General features: G+C 37.8%; 2 protein-coding genes across 5 annotated transcripts; one reads left to right on the top strand and one right to left on the bottom strand.

The window, feature by feature from the left end:
- Window positions 1-1,217: 1,217 nt before the first annotated feature.
- LOC147866099 (protein SLOW WALKER 1-like) lies at window positions 1,218-8,198 on the top strand. Its single transcript, XM_087316474.1, has 14 exons — window positions 1,218-1,485; window positions 2,961-3,023; window positions 3,400-3,468; window positions 3,799-3,851; window positions 4,413-4,509; window positions 4,590-4,666; window positions 4,777-4,849; window positions 4,959-5,019; window positions 5,184-5,383; window positions 5,536-5,781; window positions 5,847-5,966; window positions 6,138-6,244; window positions 7,271-7,376; window positions 7,672-8,198. Exons 1-14 carry the CDS (start codon window positions 1,285-1,287, stop codon window positions 7,774-7,776), a joined length of 1,578 nt encoding a protein of 525 aa, XP_087172600.1. The 5' UTR covers window positions 1,218-1,284; the 3' UTR covers window positions 7,777-8,198.
- Window positions 8,199-9,629: 1,431 nt separating this feature from the next.
- LOC147866098 (uncharacterized) lies at window positions 9,630-13,783 on the bottom strand. Of its 4 annotated transcripts, none has more exons than XM_087316473.1 (3): window positions 12,341-13,783; window positions 11,418-12,310; window positions 9,630-10,643 (listed from the first exon to the last, which is right to left on the bottom strand). In XM_087316473.1, exons 1-3 carry the CDS (start codon window positions 13,050-13,052, stop codon window positions 10,533-10,535), a joined length of 1,716 nt encoding a protein of 571 aa, XP_087172599.1. In that variant the 5' UTR covers window positions 13,053-13,783; the 3' UTR covers window positions 9,630-10,532. The 4 variants fall into 4 exon arrangements, with proteins under 4 accessions (XP_087172599.1, XP_087172597.1, XP_087172598.1 ...); XM_087316471.1 differs by having other exon boundaries at window positions 11,418-13,212; window positions 13,294-13,783; XM_087316472.1 differs by having other exon boundaries at window positions 11,418-13,231; window positions 13,381-13,783.
- Between the last annotated feature and the right edge of the window lie 11,872 nt (window positions 13,784-25,655).

Below are 25,655 nucleotides of genomic sequence, written 5' to 3'. Positions count from 1 at the left end.
TATTTTATGGTATCTCTTATGTAATATATATTTGATTGATATCTCATACTTCTCCCCCTTTGATCTTCTCTTTCACCATTTAAATAGGTGCCCCCATGCATATGATGCATTGGAGGGTACAAGTCATGCATGTAGTGCATGTGATGCATGATAGGCATCTCGCTCATTTGAGCTTTCATGTATGAAAAAATATATGGCGTAAGAATAAACATGAAAATATAGTAGGTGTGTTGACTTTGGTATATGAGGTTGTGGGTTCGAGTCTCTCAAATATTATTGAATACAACATGTAACGTCGTTTTTATATCATGAAGCAAATCCTTTATCTTATATATATTATTAGTATAGAGTAAATGGTAAGATTTGAAAGTCATAGGGTGGGGTTATTCGTTCAAGTCCTCTGTTGTTTGTGTAATATAATATATATATATATAATTTTTCTTTACATATATATAATATTATCATATGTGTTAACATTATCAAATTTTATTTTAGTTACGTATTTATCTTATTGTAGACTTTTAATGTGAAGCTTTTGTACTTCACGACACCGGATTGGACGAGGAGCACAAGCAAGGTGTCAAGACGCTAGAAGAGGTTGGAGTGACAAACCAACCAAAGTTGACACGGTGGGACCTTGAGTTGATCTTGAGGGGGAGTGTTGAGAGACAAGTTGAACATAGGCCCCAATCAGTTGAAGAAGCCAAGAGCCGTATCAAATGGAGTTCAAATTGGGTGAGCCGAGTCAGAGGAATTTCGGTAGGCCGTTGGAGGCCTATATTCCTATTTTAGTGAATATGTTTTGAGTTTAATAAAAAAGGGGTAGATATTTACAAAGATTGATCGAGTTCCATTGAGGTTTAATTCTTCTTTATTATTACATTCCTTATTTGATGTCTATATACAACAAAATTTAGGAAGAAGAAGAAGAAGAAGAGAAGGCTGGTGGAGAAGGGCATATTCTGTAATTTAGGAAAATTAGCTAGCCACCGAGAAGAAGAATAATTAGAAGAAGAAAGAAGAGATAGCTGGTGCAGAAGGGCATAATCTGTAATTTAGGAAACCAAGCTTACCACAAAGAAGAAGGAGGAGGAGGAGAAGAGAAAGCTGGTGGAGAAGGGCATATTCTGTAATTTAGGAAAACTATGTTGAATTGCCCATGCTCTGTTTTTTACTTCATTTTGTTTGTTTCTTCTTCCGTAGAACGTTTTCAGGAGGCGAGGGTTTATGCAGAAGCAGAAGAAGCAGAAGAAGAAGAAGACGTAACAGAAGGTTTTTGCAGCGATGGACGGAGAGATGATGATCACAGACTACAGACCTGTGAAGGCAAAGAAGTTCTCCGGGTCTAGGAATCCCCGGGCCGCTGAGTCGAAGTACTGGAAATCTTTCTCTTCCAAGGACATCCAGAAGCAGATCGCATCAGTTTCAAGCATACATTTCTGTCCAGAACCTCCGTATCACTTTGCGGTTACTTCTTCTACTCGGGTATGTATATTATAACTTGTTTCCTTTCTTTTTATTCTTCTTTTTCTGGGATGATTCTTTTGTAGTTAGCAAGTTTTTGTCTTGTTAATCTTACAGAGTCGCTTCTTCTTTTTGGTTGCTTATCTTATCTGTTCTCTGTGCAAGATTTTATGTGCTACTTGGCAACTGTTTACTTTATGTGCAAAAATTGCTGTTTACTTGCTAAAGCATTCTTCAATTTTTTGTGCAAAGTTGCTATTTTTTATGTTTAATGTTGGCAAGTTTCTCTTTCTGTTGTCTTTGTAGGTGCTTTTTGTTTTTCAAGTTTTTCTTTCTTCTTTGCACAGTTTCTTTTTTTGTTTTCATTACTGGAATTGTGATGTCAGCATTCATGGGAGGTTCAATACGAAGAAAGAAAGATATGTTTACTGACTTTAGAGGTCAGAATGGCCTGTAAGACTCAACAACACATCTTAAAAAATTCTCTTATCTTTGAGAAGAAACCAAAGTAAATGTAGCTAAATCAGTAAAAACGGCATTACATGATAGATATTTTAGGTATTTAAACATTCAATGCCTGAGTTTAGATGGTCTAAAATCTTTGCATTCAAAAAGTCCCTAGCATGGACAATCTTTGAGATTAAGAGGGGTCTGAAGTGAGGTAAGAACCTTTGGTGTTTGGTGATTATTTCCTGGTTAAATTCTTTCCTTCAAAAGGTCTCTAGCATGGGCCTCTCTAAGATGATGAGGGCTCCAAAGTGAGCTGAGCATGTATGACGTTAGTAGATTATTGCCTAGTGATAAGTAGACAAAAATAAAAGAATGATTGAGAGTTTGCCACTTGGAATTGTGATTTCAACTTTCAAGAGAGGTTCAGCATAGAGAAAAAAATAGGAGAAGAAAAGATAATAGAGAGTTTCATAGCAAACCCGAGTCAAATAAGATTCTTATTCACTAAAAGTTTGTGCTAAAAAGAAAACCTCCTTTTAACTTGTTGATGGTCCAGAATACAAGGTGAGTCCATTTTGGACACCAAGGTCGTGTGCAACAAATTAGATTACTTGGTTGATTCATTAGATTATGTTCCTTGTGGTTGAACTTGGAAGGTTGCTGAGAAGCTCGTTAACACCTAGAAGTTTTAGTTGCATATAATCATTGATATCCCAATAAGGCACGTTATAGTTCATGGATTGCAACTTGTGGAATGCATTGTCAAAAGAAGGAGATAGTGTCATGAGTATCAATATAAAAAATATGAGTATATACGTACATATATAAAAAACCATAATCATCATTGCATCACGAAAATGTCATAAGACATATAAGGACGGAAAATGGTGTATCCATGGATATACTACATGAGGATTTTACAATAAAAGGGTCCTTGCTTATGGATAATTTTGATTAGTATGGATGAAATTTGTGGTGCTATGAATCTTAGAGACCATTTGACAAATACTTGAACGTTTTTCTTTTATGTCTGATTCTTTGTGCAGGTTACTGTCTATGATGGTGAAACTTGCAAAGTGAAGAAAACCATTTCACGTTTTACTGATGTGGTAAGTTTCAATTTTGCAGCTTTTAAGACCAGTTCGCAAGTCATTGATGTGATAGGTTACATTTTACAGCTATCAGCAGAATTTCCTTTTCATCCATGGAATATATACTCCTTACAAGAAAACCCAACAAATGTAGTAGGAAAAATAAATATTTCTCTCAGATTTATTCCCTGAAGTATTTCCAAACGTTCATCATAAAAATAAGTTTCTTGGGTAAATGAGTTTTTTTTTTGAAATATATGTTTTAGCTACAGCTTTTAAGACCATTTCATGCATTACTGAAATGGAATGCTACCTTTAACAATATTTTCATGCTTATGTGGTGGATCATTTGTCAATGATTTTGATATGTTGTGTCTAATTTTGCTGCAACCAGGCTTATTCTGGTGTTTTTCGACCTGATGGGCAACTGCTTGTTGCTGGTGGTGAGATGGGGATTATTCAGGTATTTGTGTATTCATTTCTATGCATATTTGTGTATGTGAGTGGATTGATCCTGAACATATACAAGGTGTCCTTAAACTATACTATTTCAACCTTCCATACTTGTGGGAACTTTTCTTGAATGGTTGGGTTATCATCATTTAGGTGCCTGAAAATTCAACCCATGCGTATTTATGGACTTAAGATTGAAGAAGACATTAAATTTTCTGTTTGCAAAAAAACAGCAATTTGCATGCTTGTTTAATGGTTATATTTATGTAAAGATGCATTCCTTGATTGCTATGCAATTAATCTCCTATATATGCTGACAATGCTGTGTCTGTTCATGCAGGCCTTTGACATGAATAGTAGACTAGTTCTTCGTCAATTGAAAGGTCACACAAGGTAATAGCTGCCTAATCCTGCTGTGTATATATTTAGTCATTCTAGAATCCAACACTCAGCTATAGTTTTCTCCTCACACTGCAGCCCACAGCTCACAGCCCACAGCCCACAGCGCACAGCCCCATGCTGTGCTGGTAACTTTGAAGCATGTAGTTATTTGTCTCATTCTCTTCACTATTTAGTTGGTCATCTAAAACATTGTTACTATCTAAAACAATTGTGATTTATCCTCTGCTTTTGAAATAAATACTAAGTCAGTTATACAAGGTAATAGCTGCCTAATACTGCAGTGTATATATTTAGTCATTCTAGAATCCAACACTCAGCTATAGTTTTCTCCTCACACTGCAGCCCACAGCCTTCAGCCCACAGCGCACAGACCCTTTTTAATGAGCTGTTTCCTTTCCAACTGCAAAAAACATGATTGTATGCCAGTGGAAGTATAGTAATCTACTGGGGAGTGCATTTCATCTATATTTGATTAAAGGAAAAAAATATGAGTATTCACTCTTAGGTCTGTCAATGATTAGTGTGTTCAATATAGTAATATTTGTGGAACAGGGCTGTGCACTGGGTACGTTACTCTCCATCAGACAAGCTACATTTGCTTTCAGGAAGTGATGATAACACGGTCCGGTGGTGGGATGTGGCAACCCAGGTAGGTCATTTAATATATTCATCGCATTGTTTTAAATTTTAATGGTTGTGAGCATTTACGATTTATTTTGTAAAATGCAGACTGAGTTGCTGAAACTAGAGGGTCATACTGACTATGTCCGTAGTGGATCTGCACATCCATCAAGTGCAGACCTCTGGTAGTTTAGAACCGTTTTATTATGTATTTGATCATGACAATTAATTAACTGTTTACTGCTAGCAGTGGATATCATCATTTAATTTTAACTTCTCATAATCTACTCCCAAGGGCTACAGGATCATATGATCATACAGTAAATTTGTGGGATTTACGGACAGAAAAAACTGCTCTACAGATTCAGGTTCTTTTTTTTTCTACCTTAACCTTAATCGAATATCCAATAAGGTGTTTCAGAAACACATTGCAACCTCAGCATATTTACTATGTGATGTATTGTCTGTGATAATCAGCATGGAAAGCCACTTGAAGATGTTCTGTTTTTTCCATCTGGGGGCCTAATTGCCACAGCTGGTATGGGCTGTTTTAACACCAAACCTTCATTTATGAATAACAATTCTTATTGAATACTTAGGTGTAAAGAAGCATAATCTTTGATCTTGATCTGTTCAAATTTTGTCCTCGTTACATAGAGATCATAATTTTGTGAAGATATGTAATGTTTTATTCATATACAGGAGGTAATGTTGTGAAGATCTGGGATGTTTTGGGAGGTGGAAAGCTTTTGCATGCGCTCAAAAGCCATCAAAAAACTGTGACATGTTTATGCCTTACTCCATCAATGAAATTGAGTCAATCTGACACAACACTTGCACCACGGCTTTTGACGGGGTCTTTGGACGGCCATGTCAAGGTGTTTGACATCAGCGATTTTAAGGTATTTTCTTTTTGTCCTTGTAATGATGTATAGTCTATCTTTCTGAAAGCTTGCTCAGCTTTTATTATGATATAGAAAATGCACAGATAATCGTCAAGAATGAAGGTTTACTGTCAAAAGTTCTTATGGAGTGGTTAATTGATTTGTACCAGGTAGTACATGCTTCAAAATACCCATCCCCAATTATGTCAATGGACCTTTCCCAGTCAATGTGGACAATGGCTGTCGGGACATCATCTGGAGATCTGTTTATTCGTCAGAAAAGGAAGATGGTAGTGGCTGATTCAGAGGTTGCTGGAAGTGTTTCAGGAGTTATCCAGGAACAGCCAAAAACAGAGAAAGTATTGCGGCCCAGTAATTACCGCTATTTTCTGCGAGGACGCACAGAGAAAGCCACGGTATGAGCAAGAGTTGGTCCTCTAGCTACTTGTGTTTTTCAGTAACTAATCACTGGTGAATACAGGAAGGAGATTACATTGTAAAACGCCAACGACTACCTCGTCTTGCAGAGCATGACAAATTTTTTCGCAAATTTCAACACAAGGATGCACTTGTTTCGGCTCTAAAGACAGCCGATCCCACTGTTAGTACTTATTTTATAATGATATGTTGCATACTTTTAGTACTAAACTGTTTCCATTGTTTGAATAGTTTGCGTATGGATGAGTAAAGAAATTCTATTGTTTTGTATTCTTATATTACAACTTGATGTTGTAACGTAATTCATGCTAAACGTAATGTTTTGCTGTTGCAGGTGATAGTTGCTGTGATGGAAGAGTTAGTTTTTCGTCAGGGGTTGATTTCATCAATATCTAACCTGGATGTGGCATCACTGGAGCTACTTCTAATTTTCTTGCATAAGTAAGCATGTCTCATGTTGTCATGTAATGTTCTTCCATGTGCAAAATATATGTATTTTCGTTAAGTGGGTTATTGTGAGTTTCTTTTCTTCCTCAGTCTTCTTTCTCAGAGATGCATTAATAAGCCCGCTGAAGCTTTGTTGGTTGGTTTAGAATGCACTTGCTGGCAGTGCCACTTTTTCTGTGTTATTTGAAGGAAGAAAGTAACTGGTTGATTCTTTATTCATTTACATAAATTTAGGAACAAGAAGCTTGAATCACATCTGTATAAGATCCCCTTGACTCAAAAGAGATGAATAATCTGTTGCCATCATGCTGAAGAGAAAGTATGGGGGAAGTATATAGGAGATTGCGTCTTGCTATTCTGATAATTTTGGATGCATCTGCAGAGAGCAAAGCACTATCCTAGAAGGCACTGACCTGTTCGTGTTTGTGACAACCGTCTCTGTCTGGGCAGTTCCCTGCATAAAGTCCCTGATATCTACAGAGTTGCCGCATGTCCTTGCTTTGGAGGGTTTTGGCAACTCTGGATTGTCTTTACTATTATTCTATTGGTTTCTCTGCTATAAAGAGCAGTTTTTTACCCATTGCCTTCAGAACCAGTTCTTTCACTGTGATCTCCTCCTCTATAGTTCATGTAGGTGTGTTCGAAAAAGAGCAGAAGTCATTATATACAGAACGCTGTCACTTTATGACAAGAAGTTATGTACCCTCCATGCTAAAGTATAGGGAAGTTTATACAATTATTAAAAGGGTTGAAGACAAATGATTCATTCAACAAGACTAGGAACTAATTTTTCTCCTAGCAGAAGTCTGTCTTAGAAGCATTATAATAGCCTTATCAAATGCTTGAAATTTTTAAATTGGAGAATCTGGGGCAAATGATTTGTGGTATTGATAATACTTTGTGATACCCTCTGTCTTATGCGTTTGGATTTTGCTTGCTGATTTACTTCTGCTACATTTTAATTGATCATTTCGTAGATTCACCTATTGTCTGTGACAATTCCCAAATTTTGTTTCATAGGTATGTGACAATTCCCAAATTTTCAAGGGTACTAGTTCCATTTGCACATAAGGTGCTTGACAAATGTTCTTCAGATTTTACTCAGAGTACATCAATTTTGCATCAGGTAAATATCGACTTCTCTTTTCACTTCCAAGTTACCTATTTGTTTATACATGCATGTGATAGAATTAGAGATTCAGATTGGACAACTTGCACAGATTTAGACTATACTTCATGCCTGAGCGCAATGTCCTTCTCATAATGAAATGATTACTTTAGTTGGAGCACAACATTTGTTCTTATTAATCCAGAACACATATAGTGGTTGTTTTGCATCATATTTTGAGAACTTAACTTTGTTTTCAATCTTAATTTGATTATTAAAATGGAAAAGTCAAGTGGTTAGTTATATGCTTTAGGTATCGGTTTTAAGAGAAAAGGTTCGAGATGAAGTTCGTCTTCAGGAAAGCCTGCAATCTTTACAAGGGTTGCTTCAGCCATTACTTCGTGCTTCTCTTCAATGATTTTGATGTCAAAAGGGATCGTGTCTGAGAAATCCTGCAATCTTTACAAGGGTTGCTTCAGCCATTGTGTCAGGCTTCTCTTCAGTGCTTTGGTGTCGGGAGGGATCATATGACAGTAGAGGAATTGTGAACACATAATTGCCTCTTTATCTCTTTATTAATATACCCACATAGCACATGTGCAGGGATGTGTTTATATTGTGAGGTCGAAAAGCACATGTTGTACAATGTCGAGAGCTCATGATCATCAAAATCTCTGGTGTTTAAAGGTGGAAATATCTTCCCCTTTATAACAGGGAGAAATCACATTGATCGAGCTATGTTGTGGATGCCAAACGCTCATCTCAACAACACAGCTGTGATTCAAATTTTGTAATAGAATTGTTTTGCCATTGAAAGTTTTTTTTATCAATTTGTTTTTTAACAGGATTCAAACAGATAGTTTTGCAAGCCTTTGAAAAGTGTTTATATAGTGGTTAATACTCTGGATAATGTTTCTACTGCCATGACACTATTCGGGGCTGCAAGTAGTGAATACCCTTGACAATGTTTCTGCTGCCATGACACGTGTCATATATGGTCTTCCCTAAAAAACATTGATGTCATATTTTGCATGTTTTGGAAGATTGAGATGCATCATGATTGCTTCATGATGTCTTAGGCAAATCATATGATTATGTGTTCATGATTCCTCTGCAAAGATTATATCCTACCAGTTCTATAATGTCTTTCAGTCACAGTTTGGAAGAAGGGTGGAATCCCATGTTGTACAGAAGTATGAAATTGTCACCTTTGTAATCATGAAAATTGTAAGTGGTCATACATGCTAAAGACCATCCTTGGTTGTCAACGTGCCCTTTCTTCCTTAAAATTCAGCTCACAATCACTTCTATGAGGAAATTTAATGAGATACATTAACCATGTAAAAAAGTATGTTCGTTCTGCATTTAAGGGGCTTCTGTTCATATTTTGCTTTCCACACATTTCCTTTAAGGGATTGTTATGAGGAGACTCATTAATCACACTCAATTGTGATGCCCTACCTTTAATAACTGTTTTCACCATGGTTTTAACAATAATCAATTCTTACAATTTTCTTTGGTTGGTAACGATTTGCGCTTTCAATAACAATGCACATCATTAAAACAGTTGGAGAGTAACTTACCAACTCCACACGCTTGGTGTAAATGTTCCAACACTAGCATTTGTGTGTGTATTGATTGTTGCCCGGCACATGTGAATATGGCAAGATGGCGACAATGTATATGATGTGGACATAGGCTAGGTTAGGAAATTGAGTGGTGTCTTTAAGTAGAGAGGACGCTTATTTAAGGTGGAACATGATTATTGGTCTATCAACCAATGGATCTAACTTTCTGGCTAAAACATGCTTGTAGCGTTTAAATATAGATGTTTGTAAGCCTTCTATCTTGTATCACAAAGCTTGTAACTTTTCTAAATGGTGAATGGTGTATGAATACAAAGCTTACGAGTAAGAAAGGGGCGATCATTGAGTGTTTTTGATAGCATCATCAAGGTGGAAGCAACACTAGTTGGGATTTTATAACTTGTGAGGATAAGATTGATATGTTTGGTAGGTGATTGATAGAGTGTGGGCAATCTAGCAAGAGGTAAGATACAAGCAATTTGTGTGGATAGTGGTGACTGGTCGCTTATGCAAGCTTCATGATTCTCCGAACCCTACCATGTGCAATATACTTCTTTTGGGTACCATAGCAATGTAGTGCATGTGAATAGTTACCAAAGTTAGAAGAACAATAGGAACTAGACAACAGACAATCACCAAAACTCAGAGCCATACGGCATTGGCCAATAAGTTAAGATATTGTAAAAATGCATCCAAAAAAGGGTAATATATTTGTAAAATAAATTTATTACATTTACTACTAAGTAGAAACCTAACATAAAAACTACTAGGAACATAAAAAGTTCAATCAATGTTCTAGGCCCACCAAATAAACTATCTCATATATGTATGGAATGGTCCTACAAGGGGTACTACGCGGAGTGAGAATTTGCTATTGTGTGGAGGTGGCAGTTACTTGGGGTACATTGAGAACTATGGTCCCCATGGTGCTCCATCGAATAAGGTATAACCAGGCCTTACGAACACACATGTACTTCTTTAGAGTTTGTAAAGTATGCATCGATTTTATGTCTCCTTAGAAAGGCTACAACGAAACTTCGGCACAAAGACAACGCATGTTCCAGTGCGAAGACATGCATGTCCATTGCATTGAGTATTGGAAACATTTGGCTAGGAAACTTGGGAAATTGTCTAATCCAAAAATCCAAGCTTTCCAAGCTTATAATCATTCAATTGTGTATACACACATACCCCCAAAGCATTATGAAAGCATGGTAGGCATCCATTAGCACAGAATATGATGAAGGTAGGAATGCAATCAGGGTGAGGGGGAGAGGAAATAAAGCATTTTCCACAAACTAGAGACATAATAGTTCTGGAGAAAGAGAGAAAGAAGCATGGTGTATTAAGTTTATGTCTTAAACTTCTAACTACTTTATTTATAAAAGTTCATGAATCTTTGTATGTGGATTATAAGGCTTTCAATTTATGGCATGTTATTTTGGCTTTGCTTTACACACCTAAGTATGCATATAGATAGATAAAAGTTTGTCATAGATAGATAGGTACCCATGACAACAGGAAAACATGGTGTGGATTTTACAAGTCTAATCTTCAGAGATTGCATCATTATATCATATGTGGAAATCTATGAATCGAGGTTATGATACTCCAATGTTGAATGGCTGAAGACGAGCTTCGATCGGTTGGAGGTCCTCTTGCGACGCAGAGCTCGCCTTATGGCTTTATATGCTGCAACCTAAAAAAACAGGAAAAGAAAAGAGAGACATGCCTTAACATGAGAATGCTTGCTTTTGTATCATCCATCGTGATGTAGCACCATAAATCATAACAACAATATGCATTTGAGAGTGAAAAAGTATCTAGTGTTTCAGGATATGGTCTGGCCTTTTAGAATGATATACTGCTTCCATTGATGATGATGATGATGCATCCTATCTATTGAGAACTAATTATACTGATATTGTGATCAATATGCATTTGAGAGTTAAAAGTATCTAGTGTTTCATGATATATTGCATTATCTGGTCTTTTAGAATGATATACTGCTTCCATTGATGATGATGATGATGCATCCTATCTATTGAGAACTAATTATACTGATATTGTGATCAATATGCATTTGAGAGTTAAAAGTATCTAGTGTTTCATGATATATTGCATTATCTGGTCTTTTAGAATGATATACTGCTTCCATTGATGATGATGATGATGAAGAAGAAGATGCATCCATCCTATCTATTGAGAACTAACTATAGTAACAGTACATAATAATGCTTTTCATAATATTGTGATCATATATCCATTGAGAACAATATGTATATGTATGTGCATATGCATATATGTATCTAATGTTCATGCTTCTTAATATATATGCATCATTTCCTTTGAGAACTGCAACAAAATCCTTCATTTCATTCATCACAGGCATAAATGAAGTATCATTCACTGAGCATTCTCTGATGCATTCAAGAAGGTAATTTGTGCTTCTGGGTATTTTGTAGATGCTTACAATGACTCTAGAGCCTGTCCTAGGCAGCTTGAGGAAGAAGTTATAGCTCCCCTTCTTCTTCTTCTTCGCTTTCTGCTTCATCTCCTTTCTGTTATTGGATATCTCAGAAGAAGGTATTCCACTTCTGGATGGTGATCCAGACATTAACTTACTCTGCACTTTCAGAGTGTCTGAGTGGCTATGGCTACCTTGAGATGAGACAGAATTACATACACTCTCTTCCACACATCCATCGGCTCCTAATGGAAGCAGAGACGAGATGCTGCTCTCCGCAATGGTCATGGTGCTCAAGGGACCGCTCACCCTGTCGTTCTTCCTGAAAGCACCATGGAAGCTATAACTTGTGGTGGGAAATGCCTTCCTCTTCTTCTTCTGGTTTGATCCATCACAATTATCACCACTTCTCTGCTGTGCCTTTGCTGCTGATCTGCAGAAAATATTGACGAGAGAGGCGACGTTGAGCTTTCTGGAAGCAGGAAAAGGCGAAGAAGATGAGGACGGAACAGTAGAAGTAAGATAAGACGATCTAGAAGAAGAAGAAGAAGAAAAGGATGCGTCAACCACAGGAGAAGAAGAATGGTTAGCGAGGAGAAGGCGAGGGGGAAGGGGTATATAGTTACGAGATGGAGATGGAGATGGAGATGGCGATGGAAGCTTGATGAGATCAAGAGGAAGAGGAGGCGGAAGAGGAGAAGGAGAAGGAGGAGGGGATAGCTGTTTAGGTCTGCCTGGTTGATCTTCCCAGAGGAAAGGAATGGCAGCCATGTGCGCGGTCGACATACCAGAGGGCGTACTGAGCTCCCCTGGCATCCTAACTTGTAGCAGAAACCTCGCAGCAGGTGAAGACTGAAGATCAATCACAGGGATTGCTTCATCACCATCTTCATCTTCATCTTCATCGTCATCTTCATCTCCATCTTCACCTTCATTCTGCACATCGTTACCTCTAAGCTTATTCCTCGCCGTCTTCATCATCGAACTTCTCACCATATGCGTCTTCCTTATCACCATGGCTTTCTCCTCCAGCTCTAGAGGTGCCACCATCGCTGATGTATTCTTCTTCTTCTTCCTACTGCTGTTTGATCTGATCATTTCGCTCTCTGCGTAGGTGCTTTCTGCTTTGTTCGTGACCAGGGTAGGGAAGTTCAATTCCACAGTGATGTCGTCTACTTTGCGATAAGACGAATCCACTGTTTCTTCAGTGGGATTGTTTGTACCATTCAGGACGCGGTGAGGAGTTGGGAAAGAGAAATCATCGCCATAGCTGGGCTCGGCAAGACGGTACTGTCCGTGAGTGGGAATGGATACAGGAGAAGTAGTGAACGAAGTTAATGAAAAAGCAGAAGACGAAGAAGCACAGGATGAAGACGAATCAGCGGCAGAAGATGAAGATGAAGAATTTTCTGAAAAATAAGTTGAAGACGAAGATGCAGAAACTATTAAGGGAGAAGATGGAGGAGGAGAGAGGCAGGAAATTTGATCAGCCATGACAGGGTTTCCATGGATACTGCAAAGCTGAAGCTGTGAGAGGTCGAGCTTGGACAGATCTGCAGAGGAGAGAAGGATGGACACGATGCCTTGGGTACTAGTGCTGTTATGATTATGATGGTCATTACTGTAATTACAGTCGAGCATGGTAGATCGCAAGCTTTTCAAGAATGCTCTGTATGGCCTCAAAAACAGCTTTAATGGAAAGCTCCGAGTCAGGAAGTGAGAAGCTGTACGCGGAAGCTTAGCGTAAGTGGAGGAGGGAAGCTGCAGGTTCAGTAAAGTGGCTCACTGCAGGTTCTACTACCTCAGATTATATATGGAAGCTTTAATGGAAGCTTGTTTAATAGAGTAGACAGTAAAATTGGCTTACTACAAATTCTACTACCTCAGCTTGTACGTGGAAGCTTTAATGGAAGCTCGGTTGCTGGTGTAGACAGTAAAGTGGCTTACTGCAGGTACTACTACCTCAGACTGTCTGTGGAAGCTTGATTGCAGGTTTAGCCGGTAAAAGTAAAGTGGCTTACCGCAGGTTTAACTACCTCAGACTGAATGTGGAAGCTTTAATGGAAAAAGCTTGATTGCAGGCGGCAGGCCAGTAAAAAGCACGGATTGCTGCAGGTTCTATACCATCAAAGCGCGGATTACTGCAGGTTCTGTACCATCTTCACCTCCATATCCATCTTTACCTCCATCTCCTCCTCAGACTGTATGTGGAGGTTTCTACACGGCTTATTACAGCAAGATTCTATACGTCGTGACTGGTATGTGGAAGCTTTAATGGGAGCTGCTTGGTTGCTTTCTTTCCATGGGAAATGGAAGGAGCTCTGCGACAGACAGACAGACAGGCAGACACAGAGAGATGGTGATGGTGATGGTGATGGACGGATTCGAACACACGACCTCTTTTTGTCGAGACACTGTCTATATTTTATATGTGTACAGAGAGATCTCTGTACAGATAGATATGTATGTGTGTATGTATGCCATGATGTACATATGTACACATATGTATGTATGTATGTGTGTGTATGTATGTATATGTACACATACGTTATGTACGTATGTATACGTATGTATAGATGTACCGGGCTAACATAAAAAGGTTTTGTTACTAACACATTAACACCTTGTGTATGTATGTATGTATGTATAAAAATATAGAAATGTATGTATGTGTATATATATGTGTGTCTGTGTGTATGTGTATGTATAGATATGTATGTATGTATGTATAAAAATACAGATATGTATGTATGTATAGATGTGTGGGGATAACATTTAAAAAAATGTTGAGTTACAAACACATTTTACATCTCATTGGCGCTCCTCATCACACATTGAGAATGATCCACATGAATGAGAGTGAATAAATTCACGTTTGTTTGCTATGGGGATGTAGTAGGAGCTTCTCCTTCCCCCATGGGGAACATGTATGTACATACACACATACATACATGTATATGTACGAATACATACATACATACACACACACACATACGTACATGCGTACATGTATATACATATATATGTATGGCAATCTCTTTATGTTGCTTGCTGTCTCACCCATAACATCTCGAGCTCCTCCTCCACTAGCATGGATCATACATATGCGCAAGGGCCTCGCTTCGGTTTGGCAACATCTTGCTAGACCTTTTTCTTCTGGTTCCTTTTCGATGTGTGCATACCCCCGCCCGCATATCGGAACAAACTCGTACGAGATCGCCGAAGCCTTGTCGGTAGCAGCATCACACCAACTTCTTTTGGTTTGTCGGTTATATATATGTATATATCGGAACATAACTTCGTACCAAACTCATTACGATCATATAAGATGTCGGGTGTTACTCTCTCTTCAAAGCGTTTGAATGCATTTGGTTAGGAACTCCTCTTCACACTCTACTATCTAGTAGTAGTACTATGGGCGTTGCATGTTAATGCTAAAGTTTGTCATGTTCATGATAGTACCATGGGCTTGCATGTTAATGCTAGAGTTTTGTCATATCTTTAAAACCGTAATGTATCAACACTGTATGTACTCTTTCATCATAGCTCTCGATGTTATGACTATATGAGGGTGTGATTTTTCATCTTCCTGGATTCCAATGTAGGTTTTACTAAAAAAATTAATACATATGTGGTAGGTAAGCATGTGAACACACACACACACACAAATAGAGAGAGACGCACAGAGCGATTGAATGTAAAGGGAATGTGAGTCAATGAAATGAAATGGGCAAGCCACATGAGCTCTAGAACGTTAAAATTTCAAAGGAGCCACTAAGATCAAACATGTTCAACATTACTGTAGCGATGTGCTTTCTCACAATGATGACCATCCATTATCATATAAACAAGAAACTAGACAATAACGATATGATGATATAAATGCAAGAGAAGAGGTATTTCTGAATTTGAAACCTAGATGGACATTGGCAAGGCGCATTTTGTTAATGACTTAAGATATCTCTCCAGTTTTGGAATGAACAAATACAAATGCAAATACAATATACGTAGAAATAAACTAGAAATAAAGGGGAGCAGGTGTCGTGGATGAAAAAGTATCCATAAACCATGTTATCCTCTGGTGTACTAGATTTTTCATTTCTTTTCCTTTAATATAGAAAACATAGATTGTTGTGTTTCATTTGGTTCCTAATGAAAATAAGGGATTTAAACATTTCCATTATCTTAAGAAATATTCCGAATTGTACACTATTCAAAAAGTGAGTAGACCCCAATATCCTTGGAAGCCTCGACATTGTGTACTTAGTTTGAAAATTAAAGTTGATCTTTGGGGTCCTTCAAAATAGACTGCATACATACATATGTGGATCATTACTACACGTTGGTTGTAACTTGGAGTAGCATACAAAACATTTGCTCTTGCCATTACATACAAAACAAGTCATGTCTAAGATTAGAAGATTCATAAAATGCTAACAAGGTTTTGTCATATATTCAAAAGATATAAGCCCTAATGGCCAATTTCAAGGCTTCTCGATGACTTGGTATTAGACATGTGAGCAAACGGCATCTTGTAAGTTGTCGATGCAATAAAAAGATAAACAATGTGTTGCACATGGCCATCATTACGACTTAGACAAGCTTGGACTTTGTACTTGTATTCAATCAATATTGGAGAGTTTGAACAACCTTTATGAGTATGCGACATTCATGTAAGTACTTTAATCAATGTCGAGTGCTAGTATGAAATAACACCGTAAAGCTATTTAAAAGGATTTGGAAATTAAATAACCGCTACATTCAAGTATAATGCGCAATACATATTTTGTTGTTGACAAATGGTTTCATTTACACATAAACCTCCTGAAAATGTGCGAAAATGTAATGAGATTTGATTCAATATAGAGCTCTTGAGGAAGCACATAAAACTAAAGGGCTACATAGTGTATGTTTAAAGAGTTATGACAAGTATGCAAAATAGGCATTAAAATATAATTGTTCCGACCCAAGTGAATAAAGTTTTAACACGCTTCTCCATGTAGGACAAGATTTTCATTTAAATGTATGTACTGAAAAATAAAATTATATAAAAAGAATCGAGTTTTAAAATGTGGTTCATTTTTACTTTTTTGGGTTTGTTGTTCTCATGTCACATGTGTATCTCCATCATACTATTACCTAGTAAGAATAAAAACTCTCTAGTTGATACACAATTACTCATCTATGAAGGGGCTATCATTTGTTTTAATCGTCTCAATTTCGGTGGCCACTGATGAGTTGACATACTTGTCCACCCCCCTATTTGAATGTAGGATACTGCATAGTTTTGGTAGTTCGTGTATGTCTTTCGTCACTACCAATTGCCATGGTTCATGGTATGAAATTGTCTAACGTATGGTTCATCGATGAATTGAAATTTTCAATTGACCAACTATTAACTACCTTTATTGTTCCATTTGAATAACTTTCTACTACTTCTAATCATTCTGATGAGAGCTAATATGATGATGGCTTTTAACAATGGGTTAGCCACATATGAATAAAATATTGTTCCATCATCATCCCAATACAATTTTTCATCTTGACCGTTCATTGTGACTTTGGTCCTAAATCTAGAATCGATGTATGGCTTGTAAAGACAAGCTCTACCAAGGGTAGCCAAGCAAACTTGTCATCGTGCTAAATTTTCATGAAATATTTGGAAATCACTAATAAAAGTTTAGGCTTTTATATTTAAGAAGAAGACATAAACTTAACTTGTACAACATGAAGAAAAAGCTTGAGAAGAATAAAAAGTTTAAATAAATAAATAAAAGTCAAGGTGTTGTGGTAGAAGGGTGATAGATGGGGATTGTGTTGTGGAAGAAAAATCAAGGTGAATAAAGTAGGGGTTTGGTGTTTGAAACTATGGTAAGAAGGCATGTGACTCTAAATGTAGAGGTAGGTTGAGGTGTGGCATGCCGAGGATGGGAAAGTCATGATATGGACAAAAGTCTAGGGGATGAGCACACTGGAGCCACTGGAAGCTTTATGATGATTACAGGGCATCTTGTGTTAATGTGGTGATTTGGAAAAACTCCTTCATGTTTCAAGAGAACTAATGTTGCACCATATATTGGGCAAACATTGAAGGAGGGTTTTATTCATAGCTTATGTGAGCGAGGATGAATTGTTTCCTAACCATCATTGATAGGATAAGGGTAGTTTGAACTCATGTCCACAAGCCAATCATTTGGCACCCATTGGGGTCTATATTGAGATCAAAGGTGCACCCATAACTTGGAATATACAAGGAATTGGTGGCACCCAATTCCAGATGAAAAAGAATGTATTGGCTGCTGAAATCCAGCATTGCATCGAGGCAGTGGTGCCTAATATTATCTTGGTGCAGGAGCACCATCTAGATGAGGATAAGATCAATAAAATTGGAAGCATTTGCCCTGGGAATTGAACCAATACATGGTCAACAGTTACGGGGAATAGGCAGATTCAGGGGGGAGTACTTATTGCCATGAAAGCTAAGTTTACTGTTGATTGTACAAGCAGGGGGAGTTTAATAGAGGGTCGTGTTGTCTACATAAGTATTAAGGATAAAACATAGCTGTGGGCACTTGGGCATTCTGAACATATATGCCCCAAACTCAACTGTTGAAAGACAAGAATTCTGGTTGCAATTAGTGGCCAAGAAGCCAGATGCTGAGTTGTGGATCATTGGAGGAGACTTTAATATGGTGGAGCATCTAGAAGATAGAAGAGGCAATGCAAATGGCACGGTGCAGGGGATAAGCTAATACATGGATTTCAGCAGCCAATACATGGAGAAGTATGCATGGGATAAGTTTTGTTTAGCATATAATGTGATAGACTGTTGGAATGCAACTGACTTTCAAATACAAAAAGAAAAATATCTTCGATACTCTAGAGTAGGAGGAAGTGTGCATGGGCGGACGATGTCCAGGTTGGACAGATGGTATTTGGACCCTCGACTCATGGATAGGAAAGGCAGATGCATTATTTGTCCGAGTACAATGTTCTCTAATCATGCCCCAGTTCTATTGCACATACAAGAAAACAATCGATGCAAGCCACATAATGTGAAGGTGTGCAAGGCATTGGTTATGGATACTAAATGGACTGATGATATACGGAAAATATGGTCTAATATCAAATGGAGGTACCTTGACCCTGCTCATAGGCTGGCTGGGAAACTTGAGGCATGTGCAAATTTTTTTCAACATAAAGCGATTGAAATTAGAAAAGAGATAAGGGAGAAAATGCAGAGAATGCAATGGTCACTCGCTTCTATGCAACAACTAAGAGAATTATACCCACATAATGTATGGATTGAGGCTCGACTAGAGGAGGCCAAAAGCAAATTAGAGATGTACCAAAAACTTAGGAGTACCTATGCCTATCGAAGTAAGGCAACAAGCTGGATGAGGGTAGGAGATTGGGTTACTAAAGGCTTTTTTGAAGCTGTTAAATGCAAAGGATCCGGGATTCAACCTTCATGCTTAAAAAAGATAGATGGCACAATGACCACATCCAAAGAGGAAATGCTTGAAATAGCCACAAGCTATTACACTCAACTACTAAGTGTATGCAATGAGGAACTAATTGACCAGGTTGCCTTCAGAAATATAATAAATAGGATACCAAGGAAAGTTACAACTCAGATGATGGACCGACTAAATACCCTTATAGGTATGCATGAATTGTGGGATGTTATTGGGGATATGAACAAACAAAGCTATGCAGGAATTGATGGACTTCCTATATACTTTTACATCCAATATTGGCATCTAATTAAGGATGACATGCTGGCAAGGATGCAATACATTATGGTAGAAGGATTAATGCCCACAACAATGTGTAGAGGCATGATTTATTTAATACCCAAGGTTGGTAAAGACCTAACAATGCTTGATAATTGGCGACCATTGACGATTCTCACAAATGCATATAAGATAATGGCCAAAGTCGTAAGTAAGAGATAGAAAATGGTTCTTGGGAACATTATACATACAACACAAACTGGCTTCCTCGAAAACCGGAGCATTGTTGACAATGTGATAACATTCTGGGAATACTCAGCATGGGCGGAGGAGCAAGAAGTGGACCTACCAGTAATGCTACTCGACTTCGAAAAAGCATATGACAGGATTTCATGGGATTTCCTAGAAGCAGTGATGGCAGCCCTAGGCTTTGAACAACAATGGATCCTTGGAATGAGTGCCTTTTACAGAGGTGCATCCAGCCAAGTGTTAATGGCCGGAAGTATGGGGAAGAGCTTTAAGATGCTATGTTTGGTACGCCAAGGATACCCATTGGCCCCGTACTTATACATCATTGCAGCAGAAGCTTTGCATTATCAACTTGCTGATAGATCTTGGCAAATACAAGGCCTTACCTTGCCCGATGATGAAGGTATGGTGCTTGATACGGCATATGCTGATGACACAATGACCTATGTCAAAGGTGATGCACACAACTTGGGCAGATTGCAAAACACAATTGATGAGTTTTGTAGGGGATTGGATGCTAAAATAAATTGGAATAAATCTGTGGGCATTTGGATCAATAATAAGCCCATGTTAAATTGGGTCCCCGACCCCAATTTTAGATGGTTGAGGAAAGGAGAAACTACTAGATACTTGGGTTTCCAAATTGGTATGGACATCGATCGAGTAGAACATTACAATCTACTAGTGGACAAAATAAAACCGAAGTTAATATGGTGGAATGCAAGAAAACTATCCTTTGCGGGCAAGATTGTGATTGCAAATCAGATTCTAATGGCCACTATTTGGCATACAGTTGCATGCTGGATAATCGTGCCCAAGTCGATGAAATTGATAAAAAGGATTATCAGAAATTTCTTATGGGAGGACACGGAGGAAAAACAGGCTTGTGCAAAGGTTGCTTGGACCACGCTTATAAAAAGGAAAAGTGAAGGGGGGGTGGGTTTGATAGATCCCGTGGTGCAAACGAAGGCCTTGCTAGGCAAACTAGTGGTCAGGAGCCTACAACCTCCTGAGGCACCTTGGAAAGTTCTATGGCAACGTAGATGGAAGATGTGGTTGCCGAGACCAGGTGGACGATGGCCAAGCAACCCATTTTGGGGCTTTGTGCCAGAAATGAGACCCAAATACTGGGGAAGTATGCAGAGTTGTGCTATTGGAATTATGAAAGCATGACAAGAAATCAGAAAGGGGATCACATGTAGGTGGAGAAATGATGCATATGCGCGGATGTACAAGCCAATTGTATGGAACCCATTGATTAGAGATATGGATGGGTTGATGATAGGCCAAAAAGCAGGTTTCAAATGGGCTGAGTTAATCAATACCCAAGGGAATGCATTAGTGGAGTGGGAGAGGTTTTTGTCCAATGAGGTGGGCACTCAAAAGGCTAGAATATGGAGAATAAGCAAGGGTAAAGGCATGCTCAAGAGAATTACAGATGTCATTGCATGCTACAGGAATACCCTGGAAGAGGAAGAAGTAGCAACCTCTGAAATTGCGTGGACAGAACTTATAGATGTTGAGAACTATTTAATTGGCATTAAGGGAATAAAAGTAGAATCAAATGAGTTATTCTACTACACACTAGAGCACGGAATGGTAAGAGTTGAGCAACTAGCCTTTCAAAGAGAAAGGTTGATTAGGCTAATCGCAAAAAATAGCAAGAATATGATTATTGACCCTAAACCAACGGAGATCACACCAACGTCAGTGTGTTGGCCTATACAAGGGCATTTGGATCAGTTATCATGAGACCTAGCGATGTATTGTTGGAGAACTCAAGGACGAACTGATGGGGAAAAGCTGGTTCAAATATTTAGGTATAACACGAAGATTGGGAGGCAAATTATACTAGAACAAGAACACGACAAGATTGCAGCAAGGAAATTTTGGATACAGGAGGGCATTAGTGAAATGAGACTACATAAATTCTGGAAAATGATATGGCATGACAGATATGACCGCAAGATAATGATGTGTTTATGGCTTATTGCACACAGAGCCTTGCTGGTAGGGACGTGGGGTAAAGGCCCCAATGTAGACCTTAGATGTACTGCTTGTGGACAGATAGAAAGCATTTCCCATTGTCTATGGGAATGTTGCGAGGTAGTGGCCGTATGGGGAAGGGCACTACGTTTGCTTTGCCATGCCTCTAGTTCGTTCACCCTCAAATAGGGACATGCTTGCTAGATTTGTCTTGAGGATGATGTGGCAAAATACGATAGCACATGCGATGCTAAGTATAGAGGGGAGAATGGCATTGTGTGGCTGATCACTAACAACAGGGTACCTACAACTTGTGCACAAAATAAAAAACTTGGAGATTTTTGGATGTTCCTTGCCCCCATTACTATATGGTATATATGGACAACAAGGTGTACCAGGGTATTTTCAGCACACAAACGCTCCCCAATTGAATCGATGAAGCTAATCTGGCACACATTAATAACTACACTAAGAGCTCAATATGAGCGGATTGATGGTACTAATGATGTTGCAAAACTAATGAAGTTGAATTTTCGAAAGCGATGGTGTACTACACCGATAGCTGCAACAAATGGAATGGATATACTATGGAAGTATGAAGTACCCAAATGGTTGTTCCCCCCTCCCATTAGATAAATGAGGGGAGTGAAAGACATGGCATGTGGGATAGTGAATGTAGGTGATGGCTAGAGCCATATGTGTAAGTGTAAGATAAAGAAGCAAGATCTCTTGTGTAGGATAGGATAGTCTTGGCTCGGCCTTCCCGAGAAAGGGATCGAGTTTGTGTATATTTTAACTAAAGGAGTATATACTTTTTTTGGAAAAAAAGAAAAGAAAAGAAAAAAACTATGATGGTCATATTTGATGAAAGCATTGATGTTGTTGGAACTGCTAACAGAATAAGTTTGATTAGTACAAACAGTGGTTGCATGAATGTCATAATTAGGATTATGTAGATGGTCGTCTACATTTGTCACAAGTTTAGCCAATGTTGATCTATCCATGCCCTTCATCATGGGAGATAAGGCAACTGATTTTTCCCATGGAAGTGCCTTGATACAAACCATGGGCATATATGCAACTCTATCCGATCGTTTTTCATTCACATAAATTTGAAGTTGCAGAAATAAATGTTGAGATCTATGACAAAGATCATTTGGCCAGTGTCAAATCCTCTGTAGTAATGGTTGCATGGTTCTCCCCATAGAGCAATTGTCTAGAATGAACACAATAATCTCATAGATTTCCAAAATGCAAAAGTTCTTAATTGACAATAAGCTTGTTGGGTGTAATTTCTTTTAATGTGTTTTAATTTCCTAATCACATCATTTTTTTATTATTGGAAATAAATCCCTGTGGGTCTTCATTACCTATGGTTAATGTTAACTAATGTCTTCAAAACAAATGTAGATTCAATTATTCTTAACTCCATTTAAAAAAATATTTGTTAATCTACTTTCACTCGAATACTATTCCAAATTGTGCTTCTTGATTGAGATCCAACCATTGGCATAAAACTCATGATCAAATTCAATTGGCAAAATGGCATACATTTTGAAATATTCTTCTCGAAGCTCACAATACTTTAGAGTTAGTAACCACTAACTATGACTTGCCTCAAGTTTGTAATTTTGTTGATGATTGTATATATTTGGTCTAGGATGTTGCACTCTACTAGTTACAAAGAGTCCATGAAAATCTAGTTCTTTAGATTTCTTTATAAACATCGCACATTTCCTTGCATCCACCGTGTTTATTAATAGTAGGGACACAACAATCTCATTGTGTGAGAAGTATTCAAGCATCATAGTTTTTTAAATCACACTATGAGCGCTCATGGAACTGTTATATGTTGGGGACAACAACTTCACTTTGATTATGTTGTCTAGCAATACCAACGTTAGCCCAAGGTAACAATGAAAGGAGTAGGACTTCAAAACGCTTGAGAAAATTCTTGGGACAAAATTATATATATGTATAAACTTTTTACCTCTTCTTCATATTTTCACCTTGATCTTGAGTCTTGACCTCAACCTTTTTCTCTCCCTCTCCCATATAAGATTTGAGCTTAAATAGTAGGGTTTAAGGTATAACGTAACTCTTTATCTTGACACATAATGCCCCTATTAGGGACTAGGTGGGCGCAAACAACCTTTTGATTGAGGTTTTTGTAAGGTCTTGGGATGGAGAGAGGAAGAAACATAAAGAAACCATTGCCACTTTACTTTGTTGGCATACTTGAGAGTGGTTGATAGCCTCTTTTGCCCATCTTGCTAACAATAGAGTGTTTGCCTACTTGAGCCTCCATGACAACAAATCAACAAAGAAAGCCCTAAACTCGCAAGCCTCTATCTTGACATTTAACACTATTGTTGGGGACTTCGCGGACATAAATATATGTGTCGTTGAGCCTTTTATAAGCTCTTAGGATGGATAGAGGAACTAGCATAAAGAAGGCATTGCCTCAAAAAAAACTTTCACATTTGTTTTAAATTTTAGTTTTCAATTGCAAGTGTATTTATATTTTTTTGGTATCAAGACATCAACATAATCCCTCTAATTAATTTTAACTTGTCTTGATTAAAGCTATTTTTCTCCTATGGTTTTGTTGATTTCCAAAAAATTCCCTACAGTTTAGTTGCAATTGTGTAGGTGTATTCCCCAATAAACAAGTTAGTAATTATTAAAGAAGTTTCAAGAAGATACAATGTCAAGAGCAAAATAGAAGGTTTTATTTTTGGAGAAAAAGAAGAAGGTTTTATGTACCTCGAAACATTTAATTTAATACAACCCAAAAATCCAAGTTGGCTGAATCCCCAAGCTGAATGAGCCCTACATGACTCAAACTAGGATGAACCAAAATTTAGATGAGCCTTAAAACTTCAGCAATATGCTTGAATAGTCATTCAATGAGGTTTTATAGTTGGACTAACCCTCCTATTTCAGTTAAACAAGCACTAAAACTAACATTCTCACGAGACTCCATTTATATAATTTTGAATAAGTCTAAGATTCCAATAAAACTACACTTCAACGAGTGACATTTTAGATAAACTTGACTTCGATGAAGGCACACTTGACAAATTGTTGAACTAGTACTTCAATGAGCCCTTCTAATACTTGAAACTAACATGAACTTAAGAATTAGTTGAGGTCATCTTTCCAAAGAAGCCCCTCATTGTGACGATTATTGAGGCACTGTTACAATGATTGTGTTACGTGTATTCAAATCAACCTAAAACTTCCATGAGGCTTGGTATGAAATATAATCGGTCTCAAGTTCTCAACAACATTTTAACCAAAAAAGTAAAGCTTAAAGTTACGGAAGTAGAAAAATTGAACCCGAAGCCTTGGTATGAAATATAATAGAATAGATATTTTATCGTCCATGAATAGGCCAAATTTGACCTATGGGACCAAATATCAACATATCATCTTGTATGTGACTCCTTTAAGAAGGGGGTTTCGTACTCTATAGTAAAAATTATCGATGTGAAAATAATGCATGCTCCTATGTGCTCACCCGTCTTGGTGGACATTTGAGTATGGTACTCACATCGTCATGCTCGTTTACAAGTCATCATATTGCGTGCAAATTACCTTATATGTGGAACATGTGATAATTGTGTGATCTTCATCCTCCACTAGGTTTTCATTGCATATCTTAATATTTGGGTCATGATACCATAACGCTAACCTAACTTGTATGAGTGAGTTTCCAAGTATGTGTTAGAGCCAAAACTCATGGGAGCATTTGTACCTTGTATTGGGGCAAACAATCGGGATTAATCTTTCCAATGTAATATTACAATTTTGACATTTTGGACTCTTTGCCCCTTCATTTGTAGTACCTTTAATGATCTATCTTCAATGATCACATGCTACATAGCATCACGTAAGAGCTCTAATAGATCTTTTACTCCCCATCTCTTACATCATTTCAAAATGTCAAGCGCTCAACCAAATGAGAGGATTTTGCTTTTGTTAGGTTTTTTCCCCGTTGCTTGCATTGTACTCTATGTTCCAAGCATGTTTGGGCAATCTATGATCGAACATATTCTTGACTTTTGTTGAGCATAGAAGGAGATATTGCAATACCCCATGGAGTAAAGCCATGGAGAAGGTTGGGAACAAGAAGCATAAGTAGACTAGGAGCACAATTCAAGATGATAAATAGAACAACGATGCCAATAACAATCAACTTAGATTCTACAACTAGCATCATCAAATACTATTGTTGACAATGGTGGGGAAGCCTAAGATGGTTCAATGG

This window comes from Azolla caroliniana, unplaced genomic scaffold (assembly GCF_043228905.1).
Source record: "Azolla caroliniana isolate FFs.n. ecotype wild unplaced genomic scaffold, voAzoCaro1.0.p SCAF_3, whole genome shotgun sequence".
In the NCBI taxonomy this organism is placed as follows: Eukaryota; Viridiplantae; Streptophyta; class Polypodiopsida; order Salviniales; family Salviniaceae; genus Azolla; species Azolla caroliniana.
Note: the sequence above shows the minus strand (reverse complement) of the source record. Positions and strands in the feature narration are given on the sequence as shown.